Genomic DNA, 17,926 nt, shown 5'->3' on the forward strand with positions numbered 1-17,926 from the left:
GTCTTAACATACAATTTTAGTGAAAGAAAGTCTGAACATACAATTTTAGTGAAAGAAAGTCTGAACATACAAACTTAGTGAAAGAAAGTCTAAACATACAAACTTAGTGAAAGAAAGTCTGAACATACAAACTTAGTGAAAGAAAGTCTAAACATACAAACTTAGTGAAAGAAAGTCTGAACATACAAACTTAGTGAAAGTCTGAACATACAAACTTAGATAGTGAAAGAAAGTCTAAACATACAAACTTAGTGAAAGTCTAAACATACAAACTTAGTGAAAGAAAGTCTGAACATACAAACTTAGATAGTGAAAGAAAGTCTGAACATACAAACTTAGATAGTGAAAGAAAGTCTGAACATACAAACTTTGATAGTGAAAGAAAGTCTGAACTTACAAACTTAATGAAAGAAAGTCTTAACATACAAACTTAGTGAAAGAAAGTCTTGACAAAAAAAAACCTTATGATATTAAAAGAAAGTCTCAACAAACAAATACAGCACCACAAAAACATGTAACTACTGAACATCTCCACTGAGTGGATGCTTCACTTTATTTCACATGATTTTGTTGTCAATGAGCTGTATGTACATCAAGGTCACAAGCTATTTACACATAAAAAAAAAGTTTGTTTTTTTTATTTTATATAGAGTTTGACTCATGGAGGGCAAAGTTTCACAAGACAACTGGAACAAACAAAATAAAATAACAGAGGGGGGGGGGGGAGGAGGGTGGTCACTTTCTCCCAAAAGTTGAATTGAAATATATAACATCATCATGGGGGAAAGAATCAACTGAAGCATGGTTCTCATTCACACATTTTCATGGTCCACGAGAGACTGTTACCACCGAGTAGCAGAAGAACCATCATTCTAGATGTACATAATATAAATATAAATTCATCAAAGTATTTACTGGCTCCATGGTGTGTGTATGTGGTATGTGCAGAAGAGGTGCAGGAGGGCACTGGTTGGTGACAAACTAGGGGAAAAAAAAATTGAAAGGCTTTCTGGAGCAGACACACCTTAGCCCCTGAACTACACAAACACAGGGTAGTATAGAGGTCCATATGAGGCCCGTGCCCCCCTCCTGCTTTCTGCCCATTAGCACATCAGCTATGACAGGTGTTTATCTGCCAATGAATATTGCTATCCACTTTTATTAGCAGTCAAAAAAAGTGAAATAGGTTTTCTGATATTTTTCACCATTTTGATACAAAAAAAAACAAAAAACAACAGTGATATTTCTATTTAAATACCATTTGTACAGCATGAGATGAATGTATTCAGTTCATTAAAAAATTTATTAAGTTTCCCTTGGAGACTCAGTGATGGGTGGAACAGATGATGTAAAGGTCATCTTTTCTTTTTTGAAGGCCAAGGTTAACAATGGTGTCATGTGGTCAGCACAAAGACCAACCACTTTCTTGAACAATACCAGCCTTTAATGAGATCTGAACTCAATACTATATAGATCAGATGCCAGATTGTTATACCACATGGCCACAATGTCTCCTTATTAAAAGTTTCCCTTCCAGACCTAATGCTCTATAGGGCAGAGTCGAACCCAGGATCGGGAAGCCAATGACTTTGTCACTCAGCCACAGCTCCTCTAATGTCTTCACATTAGTTAAAGCCTATTACACAAAATGATTTTCTATATGAAATGGAAAGGGGAATGAAGATAAGATTGTATACATGTCTGTTGTTTATATGCTATGTATGTAAACCATAAGCCTCTCCTATTTAAAGTGTACATATGACATATTGAAAAATCATACAAACATGTATAAAACATGAATCCACATCAAGTTCATTATCATAGACACTAAACACAAGAATCGAAAGGGGGAGAAAATTTGTTGGAAACATAGTTAATTCTCATTGCATAAAAAAATACATGCATGCATAATCCATACAGGCTTAATGACATGACCTGCGTTACAAAAACTTTGAACTGTTGAATGAAACGATTGTCACCTTTTCACATCATGCAAGTATGCTAATAATTTGATGCTGAAAGTCATCAATTCTATTTAACCAAGGCACTCACTCAATGTAACCAAAGAATATATCCGTGCCATAAGCATATATATATAAATATATATATATAAATATATTTCTTTGTTTTTTTCTCAAGTTTTCAAAAATGCATAAAATATAACAACTAACAGTCTTGGTTTTTGAACACCAGTCATGAATAATGTATGGATAAATAGTCAATAAATAGTACAGATTTGTTCATTTCATGAGTTGACTTGCATATATACAGTGGTATACAGCCTCAAGTCAAAAGGTTGCATCATTGGCATCTATACATATACAAATTCACATTTATCCAATATGTCAATGTCATCTTTTTAAAAAAAAAAATTAAAAAAAACATTTTTAAAAAGAACAGCCTCTGAAGACAAAATTATTTCACTATAAATCAGGCAGAGGAACTAAATGGAGAAAAAAAAAGGATCAGTATCTTCATTACATGCTATGTCTAAAAATAGCCCTACATTTCTTGTTTTTGCACCAACATTCAAAGCAATGGATACTAGAATTCCTTCTTGGCTTATAATTTGTAGACATGTGCTTGCATTATCTTGTAATGCATAATAGAAAATGGATTCTCAATTTTTTATCATAAAAGCACTATTTAAAGGGAATTGATTTCACTTCATTTTTTAGAGGGCAAATGAAAAAGTTTGCTCAGGAGCCGAGGCACAGTTGAACCAAAATTCACACAACCCATTCTGTGCCTGTCTTGTGGTTTACCTGTAAAATATTCCCAATGAAATAGTCTTTAAAAAAAAAAAAAAAAACATATTTAATGTTTCAGCAATCAGTCGACATTGAAAACACCAGCTAAATCATTTCTCCTTGTGGTCTGAGAACAATGCCTTGCATTGGGTGTTCCTTCAGAATGTAAGATTATTACATCCTAGCCCAACCCCCTCCCCCCCCCCCCCCCCAAAGACATCAGGAGAGCAAGCAGTGTTTGAACCCTGGACCATCAAGAGGACAGGAGCATATACCACACAACCAGGCAGCCCTAAGTAACATAAGCATATGTTAATGAAACAAAATGCCACTTGGTTACCCTTTAAATACAAATTTACTGCCAAGTTTCTTACAAATAATTGGATAAGAAAATTGATTGAATTGACTATAAGTACTACAAAGAAAACACAAAATCAGGACATAACCCGAGATAGAAATAATAAAGTAACTCATTAAAAAAAACTTGGATGACTCTAAGAGATGTATAAATTAACACGAAACAAAAAAAAAGTATGCTTAACCCACAAAGACTAGAAATATTACTATTCATTATTTTTTAATACCATGCTATTTCTCTAAATAAAGATAGCGTATATAGTGAATATTAATTAAAATGTTTAAAAATGTGTAGCTTACATTATTGTGAACTAGTACACTTTAGTCACACTTTGACTTTTCCAAATAACACTATCTCATTTTTGTACATAAAAATATAAAGATTGTACAGTCATTGGCTATGTTTAATTATTAAATATCACTTTAAAAAATATGCTGTGAAATAATGGAGATTATCAAGCATGGCAGAAAAAAATATATAAATACCCAGCTTTTTGGTGTCTCTGGTGTACAAACTAAAGGAAATGTGGATAAGCTGGGTTTTTTTTTTAAGAATATATTTTGTGTGCACCTTTTGGCGCTGCAGAATCCAATGTTCTAAGCACTTCCGATTACAGCACAAAATTCAGTATGGAGGAACCATTAGACTTTCACTCTAGGATTTAAAAATTTGTTTAAAAACAAAATGGACAACTAAGTAGAGGTAATCAAGGGGATTTGATATGAAGATCAACTTCCCTGCATCGAGATATTCTTAAAATCCTTTTTGATTTCGTTGGCAACTGGGACATTCAATTTAGCGTCCTTGACATGGTTAAGTTTATAGTGAAAATCTCCAATACCGATGAACTTGTACCTAATAGATGTTATTAAATGTCAAATAGTGTTTACAAACCAATAACATTGACATTCTATGATACATGATCATGTTTACTATGTTCTAGCTACTTGGTTTGTGCTTTTTTTAATTACGAATCATACATTCTGAAATGTTGCTTATCCAATCAATGACCCAGTTTAACATCAGAAATAACTATTCCTACTTAAATATTTTTTTCTACCTACTGACTTTGCAAATCAGCCACTAGATATGATGTAAATATAATTAAATTAAAAAAAAAATGTTTCCCAATTTTCTGATGTTCCTCCAGAGTTGAAGATAATCTACATCCAAGCCCAAACTTCATGCAGAATGATAATGTTATGAGCTGGGACCATCAAGACGACTCAATGACAATCCAGCGCACCCACCGCACGACCAGGCAGCCATCCTGTGAGAAACTAGCCACATGCAAAATGACACTCTAAAAAAAAATATGTTTGAATAAATCAAGAATGACGACATCCCGAGTTGTATTCATGTATTCAGGAAGATTTGGTCAACCCTCCATCAAGCCACTAAAGTTTCTTTTACATGTTTACGGATTTTCCTAGTTTTAAGCATTAGTAATAAAGTCATGTTTGCAATCTTTAATGCAGCGTGGTCTAACACATTAGCCTGCATAAAAAAAAAATTGAGCCATGGAGATCAACATTGGTGAATGCAGATTATTTAGAGCCAACAAAACAATGGCAGCAAAACATAGTTGAGCTATTGCCCTTGAAAGCACAAAGTGTGTTGATACATATTTTTAGAGCACATGTTTCTTTGACCGAACCAAAAAAAAACCTTGATTACTTTGATAAATGAGTATCACTTAACTTAGATTCAGTTTGGACACGTAGTAATTTTATAATTTCAATAATACAAATAAGAAAGTGTACACTAGTTGAAATAAATATTGGACTATGTAATGATTACTTTATAATAATAACTTTCTCTTGAAAAGTCTTTTTTTTTTTTGTTATGTTTTATAACAAGAGAAACAAAAAAATATGCTTCACATTCAAATAAATAAAAGTAAAAAAAATAAACTAGTTTTTTTTTTTCTTTAAAAAAAAACAAAAAAAAACAACAACATTCCTGGAGCAATTCTTTCAACTCAAAAGATATTAAAACACTTTTCTTTCTGCCCTGTTCCTCCCTATAATAACAACTGAATGATCATACTGAATAATAAGATTATTGTTAACCATTTACTGCTTGAATGCACTGCTGGAAGTTTTCATTCTTCATACACTGGCTTACATACACTGTATGCTAACATACAAACCATACAGGGTCAAGCAAACTGGACATTTAGTTAACTAGCCATTAATAAAAATATAGTATTTTAGGTAATCCATAAGCATTCACCAAATTCAATTGAACTCTTTAACATTGCTTTCATTTCTCTTTTTTCACACAAACTGTCCTTACTTTATTATAGCTTTTATTTAACGCTACTTTCATGCTTATAGCATGCTCAGAGCGCTTTTGGTCCAATCTCATTTGTGGACCAGTGGGGGGAGGGGGTATCTAGGAGAAGGTTTTCCGTGCTGCCTTTAGGCGCTCAGTAAACACAACTCTGCCCGAGCTGGGTGTCGAACCTCGAGCCCCCTTCATAGGTAGCCAAGCCAAGCCAAGTTCAAGCGTACTTAACCTCTCCACCACGCTTCCCACTTGGCCCTTACTATTTCTTCACTTGTACTATTATTTCTTCACACCTTGATCAAAACTTTCCATTAAAAAAAAAAAATCACTTCATTTAGTTTTTTTTGCACATATACAATGTCAATATTTAAAGCTAATACAAATCTATACATTCTCAATCAGCTTTTTTTTCTAAACTCTGTGCTGCTGGTTTCTTATCTCCCAGTAGTCCACCAATCAAATTTTTTTTTTAAGCTACAATAGACTGATAGTGCCACCAATTGAAAGGTATGATAGCATTACAAGAGGGGCAATCACATGGGGGGGCAGAATAAAAGTTTTGCTTAGAAGAGAACTCCAAAGAATGCTCCTACGCAAAGCAAGAAAAGCATGTAACTAACTACCTGTCCATTGTAAAGTGTGTGAAATCACCTTCCTCTTTTTTTTAATGCTGTAAACCAATTAGGGATACTGTGAATAAAAAGTTATGCACGTTTCCGTAAAGAAAAAAAAAAATATTCTTAAACTATATGTGAGATCAATGGTCTAAAACTTAAGAGAGGTAGCACAGTACTGGATTGATTGACTGAAGACTTAATTTGATTCAATCACTAGTAGATGCAATGATCTGCACCAAATAAAGCTAAACAGACATTCATTTTGATCACATTATTCAATACTTCACTTTAAGGATATAGACTATGACTTGAAGTTAACATGTGGACAAAAACAATGTCAAAAGGTTAGTCCCGCATCTCTCATCACAGTGGACTTGGAGGGGTTTTCGTTTTGCTTTTGTTTGCTGCTGAAGCCCTGACTGACTTGACATAAAACGTGACCTCAAGACAAGAAGAAAACCAACAGAAATATCACAAAACTTGGCTGGCGGCGCTCTGACTCAGGTAGATAATAGCACCGACAAAGTTCACCATGGCTGCGATCAGAAATACTGGAAGCCACCTGCCATGGGATTGAGTAACAAGCTCTGCTGTCAGTGGACCACACAATATTCCAGGAATAGTTGCCTGTAAAAAATAAAATAAATTAAAGTAAGTCATTTTGAAAGTACAATTATAAGGTTAAAAAAAACAAAAAAAAACATTCAAAACCATTATTAAATTTAGAAATCAAACCTATGAATGTGTACAACAGCAACATCTGCCAACTCAAAAGATAAAGATAATACACTGCCACTTAATGAAAATAAATAAGACCACAAAGGGTCTTACTGAAATGATAAGGAAAATGTTTGAAAAAGTCCCTTTGACCACTGAGAAGTATTTCTCTAAGCTGACAACTAGGAACAGGGACTCTTCACCCCTACTCCTGTCTGAAGGATCCTGTCTGAGACCTTTTCAAGGTTGGATCACACCATATTTCACAGTGTCAACTTGAGTCAACCTCCGTCCACTTTCGCTCCTGGATCTAAGCAGACAAATTTACAAAACATGTTTCCATCTGTGCCTAAAGTTTAATTAATTTATGTATGTGAAACTTTAATTTAGAGTACTGGCCTAACCAGCTTAAGATTTACATTGGATATCAGAATATAATGCATAATTTCATGTGCTTTCATAGAACAATTGTAACTATTTTAAATAATTCAAAATGAAGATTTTAGATCGCAAGTTAAGCGACTTTACATTTCAAAGGTCTTCAGAGTAATCTGAGTGAAATGTTACATTTTAAAAGGAAAATAAATACAGTCTAATCCATATCAGGAAGCAATCATTAAGGTCCTAGCAATCAGCTGGCCTGATTAACCAAATTCAACTGTATAAGTAAAAAAAACAATAAAAAACAAATTAAAGCTTGTTTTCCCAAAACAATGTTTCTTTTAAGACTACTAAAATTTTCTATGTGCTTTTATCACAAATGAACTTTATACTTAATAAACCAAACAAAGTTTAAGAATATTAAGATGCAAAGTCTACTTACAAGGGTATTTGATATGGCAAAAGTGATTCCAGCATGATTCGGAGCAACTTCTGCATGGTTGCTGAGATGACCTGATGAGTTGCATGCACTTAGCCCCAAAGAAATTGAAACAAATCTAACAGGAGAGAGACATAAGGTTGTAAATTAATTTCATTCATTGATTATTAAATAAATTACAGTTTTAGTAACTAAATTAATGTCCTTATATCAAAATTACATAAATGCATTTATGAATTTTTAAAAAAATCATCTTATAGATAAATACCAAAATGATGACTTTTTACAGAGAAAAACAAAAGGGGGGAGAGTAATAAGGAACAATAATCATAGCATCACATGTACTATAACCCTTATTTTGCACACACACAAATACACCAGAGGATAATTTCACGATGGCCCAAAAATCAATGAGTGCAATATCTTGATCAAATACAGGCCATAGATGCTAGGTAAAGCTAGTAATCTATAAAACATAAATCATGTCTGTTGAACAAAGAAACAGCATCTGTTTATCTAAAGGGAGAATGTCAATAAGACTGTTGTAAAGTCAAAGCCAACAAGATAAACAATTGTAAGGGGAGACTATCAATGGCAAGATAACATGAGATGTAGCATGGGAAGTGTAGGAGCAAATAACTCAAGACTCTGTGAAACCCTGGACCATTGAAAACAATTTCTCACAATGATCAAAACTAAAGCAAGACATCTTTTACCCCTCTCCCTATCTCATTCTGCTATCGACCACACCTTTATATGGTTTTTCACAAAAGGTGAAGAGAAATTATTTTATTTCTGAGTGTAAATTACTTTTTCTTGACAAAATCATTGAAAATTATTGGTATGTCTTTTAGTGTGGATATTTGTTTTAATTTGTAAAACTGTTTAGTTTTTCACATTGCCTCGAGTCCAGAAAAGTGAACTCAACTATAAAAGCCTTACGAGAAAAATGTACTGGTCAAACAGCAACACAGTTGTTTTACAAAATAAAAATAAAAAACTTGTAATGACTACCCTATCAATTTTAACACTTTTAATTCCTATTTAATGTCAATTAATGGACTAAATTTACTTTAAATTCTATACATCAGATTAACTTTGTTTCATCCTTAAATTAAGCTTACGAAGGAAAATTTAATTGCAATCCAGAGCTATATAAACACTTGTGACTATTACTTACATAACAGCTAGCGGCAAGTTGTATACAGCACTAAAGAATAATATGAAAAGACCTGGCCCTAAAAGCCCAACTGATGTCATAAGGCGTCGTACTGATAAGACTGTCCACTTATGTGCTATCAATGCATCCGCAAAATGTGCAGCCACTGTAGAACAAAAAAAAAAAGAAAATTTACTTATGATCAAGCTAACTGCTAACATTTGTGAGATGAGAATTTCTTCCCCACATAATTATGTTTCAAGCTTGTTAAGGGCTAACTGAAGTTAATTTTCTGTTTGTTACAATGGAATTGGAAAGTTAAATCTGATGAACCAATGTCCAAAGTTTGTCAAAGAAACTTATTTAGGTTGATCTTCAAGTAGAAACAAAAAAAAAATAATTAAACACACACTATATAACAAGCAACAAAACACATTATAATCTAAATTCAATAAATTCACTGAAAGTTTTCAAAGCAGAAATAACATAAAACTTTTTAGTTCTAGTTAACTCCATTCAAATGCTTACTATTCTAAGTGGAAGCATGAATTTTCAAGAAGTCAATGAATAAACTTCCTGTTTACACTTCTCTTGTGACATAAAAGATATCCACCAGTTGACACAGTTCTAAAGGTCCTTATATCAAGAAAAGTCAAGGAATAATGGTGGCTTACCGACACTAACTAAGGAATTCATGACGTAAGGCACAGCAGTGGACATCATGTGCGACTGATTGGCCCCTAATGTGGATGACAAGTAGGTAGGGAGCCACTGCATGATGATATAGTTGGACCAGTTCATACTGAAATGAGCAATGTAGATGGACCACAATGGCCAATGTGTTATGAAGTCCATCCAGCGGACATTAGAATTGCTAACCTGTTTCCAAATAGATTTGAAAATATTAAAAAATATTAACTTAATTATAAGTCTTAAATCCCAAGCTCATTAATATACAGAACACAAATAAACATAACAACAACTAATATTATTTTTATCTCCATTTTCTATGTTAGGAAAAAAAAAGCAGAAACAACACAGAATTTTTCATCATCTATGGTACACCACTGTAGGAAAGAAGAGGAAACCGTGTCTCATATTCTGTTTGACTGCCCCAGACTTGCTGATCTCCGTCTCGACAGGTCTGGGAAACTAAAAATTCTCGACCTGTACTGTGACATGTATACACTACGCTTAACAGCAGGGTTTCTGTCCAGGGCTTTTGCAAGAGAGGATTTGAGCCTCTCAAGCCCTCACTCTAATGGAGTTTGATGATGATGATGATAGTACACAGAAATAAAGTAAAAGGAAAGTTCCCCTTTCAAGCCTTGTGATCTACAGGGCAGAGGATGTAAAGGTCTATGGCCGCAGTTAATGAGGGTGTCACAAAAATATATGCAACAAATGTTGTTCCTAATCAGGAGGTTTAAGTTTAATATTGTATGTTACAACACACACAAAAGATTAAAAAAAATCATTTGACTATTAAAAATAATTAATGAAAAAAAAATATATATAATTAGAAATAATGGCCCTGAGAGACTTGATTAAAAAATGTCATTTGTTAAATGAAGAAATACATTAACTTCAATGGAAATTCAATTCTTATTTGTGCACATTTCTGTTTATTTCTAACTATATTTATGATTTTCTTAAAATATTTATAGCTTTAAATTTTAAATAAATACAACAAAAGCCTTTTTTTTTTAATTTCATTTCACAATTACCTGATTTTTGTTTGTTGTGTTTTATTTTGTGTTGGGTGGTGGTGTAAACAGTTGAGATTCTTATTTTTCCCTTTACTGATGAAACTAATTGCTTAAATCTTTAATACATTTTTTTGTCAAATTGAAAAGTAATTTTTTTTTCATTCTGTCTCAATGACTAGCTTAAACCATAGTTCATTTTAAATTTAGTCATTTAATTCATCTTCATCTTTCAAGTTCTTCATGGAACATTGGGCCTTAGTAAAAACACACCACTCTCCATGGTCTCTTGCCAGTTTTTTAATGGCTTCCCAGCTCTTTCCTGTCCTCTAGGCTTCGTCTAGTATACTGCGTCACCACATTCTTTTTGGTCTTCCTCTGCATCTTGTTCCCTGTGGGTTCCTCTCTAAGGCCTGCCTGGCTCTGTTTTTGGTATCTTTTCTAATGGTGTGACCAATCCACCTCCACTTCCTCTCTAAGATCTGCACCTCTCTATTTTTCTGCCCAATCATCTCCCACAGTTTGGTGTTTTCTACTTTGTCGTACCAGTGTATTTTTAAGATATAACTCAGACATCTGTTGATGAAGGTCTGTACTTTTTTTGTTGTTGCTTCAGCTGTTCTCCATGTCTCAGAACCATACAGTAGGACCACCTTGACATTTAGTTATGATAGTGCAAATGATCTAAAAATGTACAAAGAGCACTGTTGTACCAAAGTAGGAAACTTAGTTTGAATACAGTGAACATATTTGTCTTATTTTAAAAACAGCAAAGATATAGGGTGTATGTATATTAGTTCAAGGTTTAAGCCAATCAAACATTATATTTGTTCGTGGTAAATTATATACCCTTATTCCGCACAAATAAATGCATTTTCGGAGTACTGAAAATTCTGCAACCAAGGTTTCAATTGATTACATGTAAGAGCTAGTTTTTCAGATTGAATCTAAAAACTACCTTTGTTTATAAGTTTTAAATAAAAGAAATGAGATATGTGTTCTTTTTATTTTTCTTTACCTTTGGAGGGTCAACAAAATCCTCCTCTAAACTGCCCCTAGACTCAGTGTACACTGTGTACCAAATGCCAAACCAAACAAATCCAATCAGCCCAAACAAATAAAACATCCAGGCCCAATGAAGGTGAGGGCACACCTGTCAAAAAAAACAAAAAAGAAAAACATAAAAAATACTTCTTAAAAAAAAACTTTTTATTAAGTTTAGCTGTTTTAATCATTTTGGATTAGTCATATAATTAACTTAGTAGTAGATCTAGACTAACAATAATAAATCTGTGCGATAAGAATTTTTTTTTTACCAATTGCTTTTAGCTTTCTCAATGCGCTATCATGTGTCAAGATCAGTTGGGAAAAAAAGGGGGGGGTATTTAGGTGAATGTTACTGTGATTGCTTTTTAAATGCATTAAAAAAAAAAGTTGTACGACTTGAATTCGAACTCACGGCTCAAGCCTACTAAAGGGGACTAATTCAATTTTTACCAACACATCTGTCAAGAACAATTTCTTTCCAAATTCAATACCAAACTAAATGATTAGTTACCAATAGATAATTAACTAATTGATTTTTTTATTTATTGGTTCTTGTTTTTTAAGGTACAAAAATTAATTGTGTAAAATTTCATCTTGATCTGAAATTGGGTGTGGGAGAAATAACATGTACAAACTTTTTACCAGGGTGAGTTGATATAAGCTTAGTAAAAATATACTTGAGATAGATAAACTGGACTAACTCTATATATTTATATTGAAACAGTAAGGTAAAATTATACACAACAAGGACTGTGAGTGGGCTAGTTTATGGGCTTGGATAATAACGACCAAACAATTGTGAGACGTTTCTTCTAAGAGTTTCAAAAAAATGTTCAAAGTTTTAGTGCAATATTTTACACAGTAATTGCAAATTTAAAACTTCTCAGCACTGATCTTAAAGTTTATACTGAATATGAAACTAATATAAAGAAACAATACAAGTCACACAAAGCTCACCAATGAAGCCACTGTCTGGCCAATAGATCCAAGAGCAACAAGATATCCAAAAGCTCTTGATCTTTCTTCACTTGGAATGGCATGAGAAAAAATGTGAAAGATTGTGGGAAGGCCTGAAAAAAACAACAACATGGAATTCTTAACTTCTTATCTTGAAACAAAGCAAAGCATGTATATGTGTGTATAGATGTATTCTTCTTACTAAATTATTTGACTAGAAATTTAAACAAGGGCCTGTATACTACCTAATCCTTCTCCTAATCCAAGTAAAACTCTGGAAAGAATGAGCATGTGCAGGGAATGAGCGAACAACGGTACAAGAAATGTGGACAGTGACCAGAGGATTACAGCCAGACTCAATATCTTTTTGCCACCATATTTTTTAGATGCACTTCCACCCACCACCTGCAAATGTTATAAATATGTTACAGATAAATATATTTATATACATAATACTTTTTTTCCTTAGATGCTACATCTTTCATCAAAACCATTAGAGTCAGTACAATTTTGATAGAAGAAAAAATATCTCCTTGGTGTTCTGTATTAATAATTAATTTATAACATCTATAATGATGACATGGTTCCAGGTAATTCAAAGTCAAAGGTTATTTTCAGGGACATAGGTGGTCAAATCAGATGTTAGTCTAGTTGCAGATAGGCTTTGGGGCAGGTTCGGAGGACTGTAGTTCAATTTCTCGACAGAGCTTACCTATGTTTCACCATATTTTTTTATTTACCCTTCTCTCAATAACCAGTGCACCCTAATGCAGCTATTACATGTTGTTATTATATGTCCTGTTTATGTATATATATGTTAATATAAACAAAACAGCTCAAAAGTGTGATTGTAGCAGTAAGCTCACAAGAGTATACAAAGTTACAAAGATACTTATCAAGCAAATTTGTTCTCTTTTTTTTTTTTAATTTACAATCCATATAGTAAATGGTTTAAGAGTGTATATCAAAATATTTGTTCTGTTCAAATGTTACCCTAGAAAAATTAATGTATAGATTACCATTAGAGTTATAACAAAACTGGAATGCTTATGAACATGTAAACAGAAGAGTAGCTTATCTTAATCTTTTTTTTTTCTCTTAAAGTATCTCCTGAGTTGACATTTTATATCTTTGAACAGAAGTAAACAAAATAATTGTTTGTTTTTTTTCTATAATAGCATTGTCTATAGTAATTGAAACTTTGAGCGTCCCCATAGAAGTTTTTACATTTTTTTCAGGGTTGAGAAATATTGCGTTAAAAAATATCATGCATCAAAAGCATCAGAGCGTGCTACTCATGATAAAGGGTTTCATTGTTTCACCAATCAGCTTACGTGTAAGGTAACAGTTTAGGAATGAGGAAAGAGTGTCAGTGCCTGCTGACCTCAATGTGGTGTTCTCTGGTAACTACAGTAAGTTCTACCTTCTTGGGGTGTTCCAAAAAGGACTACAATCAAGGGAGCCCCCGAATCCTGCATATGCACACTTGATTGGTGCAGAGCTTTGCTGGCAGTAATCGGAAGAAGCGCTAATTTTTGACTGATATGGGGTCATTTTAACAGATGTCCTTAAACTCACCTGACTACTCATGTATCCAATGGCAAAGGCACTGTGGACCCAGCCCTGTTGATGCAGATCCCACTTAAACTCCTGGGCCATGGAGACTATGGCTATGGGCATGATCACACGATCAGCAGAGTTAATGAAATTTGCCACAGAGCAAAGAGCAATGATGCGAGAGGGCTTTGTTAACATTTTTTGTTGTTGTTCTCAAGGATGATGAAACCTGAGATGCTTCAGTCAGTTAATTATGAGCACAAACTCAACTATATGAAATCCTCCATTTCACCTAAATACATATAAAATATATAAAAAAATATTATTAAATTGGTCAGCTTCATTTTAATATTTATCTTTTTTACAAAAAAAAAATTTTTACTTTTTTTAAAGAGAAAAAATCTATTTAGCATGCATATAAGTTGGACATAATTTAAAACAACAATTAATAAGTAGTTTTTCATATTATTGCATGAATTGCAGTGCTACACTATATGTATAGAACACTAAACTAATGCAAAAAAAATAATTTTTTTATGGAAATGTTTTTTTCTTGAGGATTTGAATAAGAGATTGACCCTTTACAAAACAATTAGATCATATTCATTATAAGACATCAGTTAGGCCAGGTTCACATCTTTCACATTCACTTTCACCTATCCTTTGGTCTGCTGGGGCACCACACAAGATCTGTGAACCTTCTTACTCAATTCTTCTCTGTCAATTGTCTTTAATAGAATTTCATTCTTATGTTCTTTCTGAAAATATTGAAACCTGCCTTTTTACCTGCCTGGATGGACAACTTCGGGGGCCAATTTTGAGTTTGTGTTTCCTAACAAACTGTCTTTGTAACCTTGTTTTGTAATCTAATGTTGGTATTTTAAATTTTTAAGTTTATAATTAATTATTATTCATACAAACTACAATCTAGCAAGCTATTATTTTACCTGGCATCTCTTGGATTAAAAATATGGTTTAAAATTTTTTATTTATAGCTCACAAATATTAGTGTATCAAGGAAATCAATGCAAGACATATATTTAAATATATGTTCAATGTCCAATGTATGCATAAAACTCACATCCAAATTACAAACCTATACTGTTTACATAAAGAAGAAAAATCAAAAAGTCATTGCCTTTAAAACCTTGTAACTTTCCATTTTAGAAATAAATAGATTTAGAGATCTAATTATAGTAATCTAGACTCTAGATCTAAATAAATGTATGTAGTAATAGCAGTATGTCAAATGTGACTGTCTATCATCTGTCTATGATCAAAATGTAGATTATAATCTATTCCTAATTCTAGATAGAATAGATCCTGTTTATGTATCTATCTAGAATCTACTAATGATCTAGCCTAACATTCTTCTTGTACTTATTCTTAGATTTCTACTATTTAGATTCTATCTTATCTATTTCTAGAAGTAGGACTAGAATCAGTGACTGGTTTCTAGATCTAGATCTTCTAAGTTCTAGACTCTAGATCAATAATACTATTTAATAGGTCTAGACTCTAGAACTAAATCTAGTAAACTAGTTCTAATAGATCTAGTACTTAGTAGACTCTCTTCTCTCTCTTGATTCTAGATAGACTAAGTAAAGTCAGTTTAAGTCTACTTTTACTAGATCTAGATATCTTAGTTTGTCTAAGTCTTTAATAAGTATATACTATTATATAGTTATAGTTAATAGTAGTATACTAAGTATAGTATACTAATAATACTAATATTAAATACAATACTGGATTACTGGTCAATACTAAAACTAAAAGTAATACTGTTACAATGACTGTAAACTGTAACAGTAAAGTGTAACAATACCCTGGACCCTACTCATTACTCAGCCCCACTCTAGGCACTTAACTCTAGTTATGTCATAACTAGTATCATATGATATTAGTACTATTACTATTACTAGATTCTAGATCTATTACAGTATTAGTTATTAGTAATTAGTACTATTTACTATCTATTACTCATACTATTACCTATTTAATAATTAGTATTACTATTACTAAGTAGTATACTATTAGTTATTATTAGTAGATGTAGTATTAGTCTAGTATGTAATATGTAAAATGTAAAGTTATACTATCTAAGATCTAGATCATCTACTCTAGTATCTATCTATAAATATAATCTATACTTGAATTACTAGATCTAGATCTATTATTCTATACTTATACTAAAGTAAAAGTTATACTAGTTATACCATAGTAAGTCTTAGTCACTTAATGAGTTAATCTAGAATTCTAGATCTATTTAAAACCAAAAAAAACAAACAATTTTATGAAGATTTACTAAGTTTATCAGTGACAGTGTAGTCTGTAGTACAGTGTAGACATCTGACTCAGTGACTCACCTCACTGACTGTCACTACTTTTCTTAGTTTTTATTTTTTAGAGGGGTAGTCGGTAGACTTTATTAGAAATATTCAAGCTATTTATAAATAAATGCTTAGAAAAAAATATTTGCACTTTTCTATTTTAAATATTTCTTTAATTTCCTCTGCGATAATAAATATTTTTCTTCTACCTTATTTTAATTTTTGACTTAAATCAGCATTCAAACTTGACGTGGCAAGTATCTATGTTCAGCCATTTTGTTTACGAGTTAATGTAAAAGCATAAATCATTGTATCTTCAATTGCAGTTTCGAAACAAAATATATACATATTTATCTAGAGATCTATACCTATGACCTATATCTTATCTAATCTTATATAATGCAGACGTTACTTCAAAAAAGAAGATGATTACGTCCTACGCCGCGTCATGCATTTAGTCATGCATATTAACCAATGACTTAAACTCTGCCAAGTCACTGGTTTTCCTGGCTAGCTCAGGCAACCCATTCCATGCTCTAATAGCACTAGTGACTAGGGAAGAAGGAGTATTTGTACAAATTTGTCCTATCATATGGGACGAGGAATGTGCCTTTATCTTTGAGTCTATGTAGCTTCTCTCTCTATATATATATACATGTATATATTTAATAAATGTTATCTGCAACAACAAAAAATCACTGTTATTTTAACACGATACTATAGTTCATTTCAACAGTAACAATTAGTCCAGATCTTGTCTACATCCACATTGACATTTTTTTATTGACCAATCAATAATCTTTAAAAAAAAAATAATTTTAAAAAATTCCTGGATGCCCAAAATCCGGCCCGCGACGTGGTGCTATCCGGTCTGCCGAAACGTTTGCAAGTAAAGAAAAGAGTCGCCATTTTATTTTTTTTTTTTTGTTTGTTTTGTTGGGTCTCTCAATCTTTCTTTGGTGGAGTTCATACTATGGTATTTTAATAGTCTATTATTGTAGCCTATGTGCCATCACGTCACAACCGAATGAATTTAACACCAAATTTATACGAGAAAGACACAAGTTGATTTCCAATGTGTATGCTGACTTACAAACGAACCCGCGACACTTCATTATGCAGGCGAAAAGGTTACACGTGCATCGCACTGCATGAATTGTAAATCCATTTTACTCAAAGAAAGAATAATCTAATTTATATATTTAAGACTCTTTAAACGATAGTTTCAATTAAATTTTTAGTCTTTTCGAAAAAAAATCCATTTTCGGTCCATTTTACAAAGTGCCACGAAAGACCAACAACTGAAACTGATTAACTAGCAAAATTAACCATACATATTGACCAACCGATAGTGACAGAAATAAGAAAGAACAGACTACGTTGGGCAGGTCAATTGAATGAATGTCAGTGAACAGAGGAGCGAAATTTGTATACCGGCAAAAACCAAAAGGCAGACGATCCAAAGGCAGACCAAGAATGCGATGGATTGATGATGTGGAGGCAGATCTACAACAGCTTGGGTTTGGGGCATGGAGACGAAAGGCACAAATGAGATCTGATTGGAGGGATGTGTTGAGGCAGGTCAGAGCCATCCATGGCCTGTAGCGCCAGGAATC

General features: G+C 32.7%; 1 protein-coding gene across 1 annotated transcript; it reads right to left on the reverse strand.

The window, feature by feature from the left end:
* Positions 1–515: 515 nt before the first annotated feature.
* Positions 516–16,622, reverse strand: LOC106062430 (uncharacterized). The gene is made up of 9 exons (XM_013220702.2): positions 16,520–16,622; positions 14,002–14,272; positions 12,669–12,828; positions 12,424–12,536; positions 11,438–11,572; positions 9,388–9,592; positions 8,735–8,879; positions 7,558–7,672; positions 516–6,644 (listed from the first exon to the last, which is right to left on the reverse strand). Exons 2-9 carry the CDS (start codon positions 14,176–14,178, stop codon positions 6,489–6,491), a joined length of 1,206 nt encoding a protein of 401 aa, XP_013076156.1. The 5' UTR covers positions 14,179–14,272; positions 16,520–16,622; the 3' UTR covers positions 516–6,488.
* Positions 16,623–17,926: the final 1,304 nt, after the last annotated feature.

Source organism: Biomphalaria glabrata, chromosome 5 (assembly GCF_947242115.1).
Source record: "Biomphalaria glabrata chromosome 5, xgBioGlab47.1, whole genome shotgun sequence".
In the NCBI taxonomy this organism is placed as follows: Eukaryota; Metazoa; Mollusca; class Gastropoda; family Planorbidae; genus Biomphalaria; species Biomphalaria glabrata.

Excerpts from the sequence above, each read along its gene's own strand:
- LOC106062430 (XM_013220702.2), bottom strand. The coding sequence starts at position 14,178 with ATGTTAACAAAGCCCTCTCGCATCATTGCTCTTTGCTCTGTGGCAAAT. Across the intron at positions 12,829-14,001 it reads TTGGATACATGAGTAGTCAG|GTGGTGGGTGGAAGTGCATC; the intron begins GTGAGTTTAAGG and ends TAACATTTGCAG. Across the intron at positions 12,537-12,668 it reads TGGATTAGGAGAAGGATTAG|GCCTTCCCACAATCTTTCAC; the intron begins GTAGTATACAGG and ends TGTTTTTTTCAG.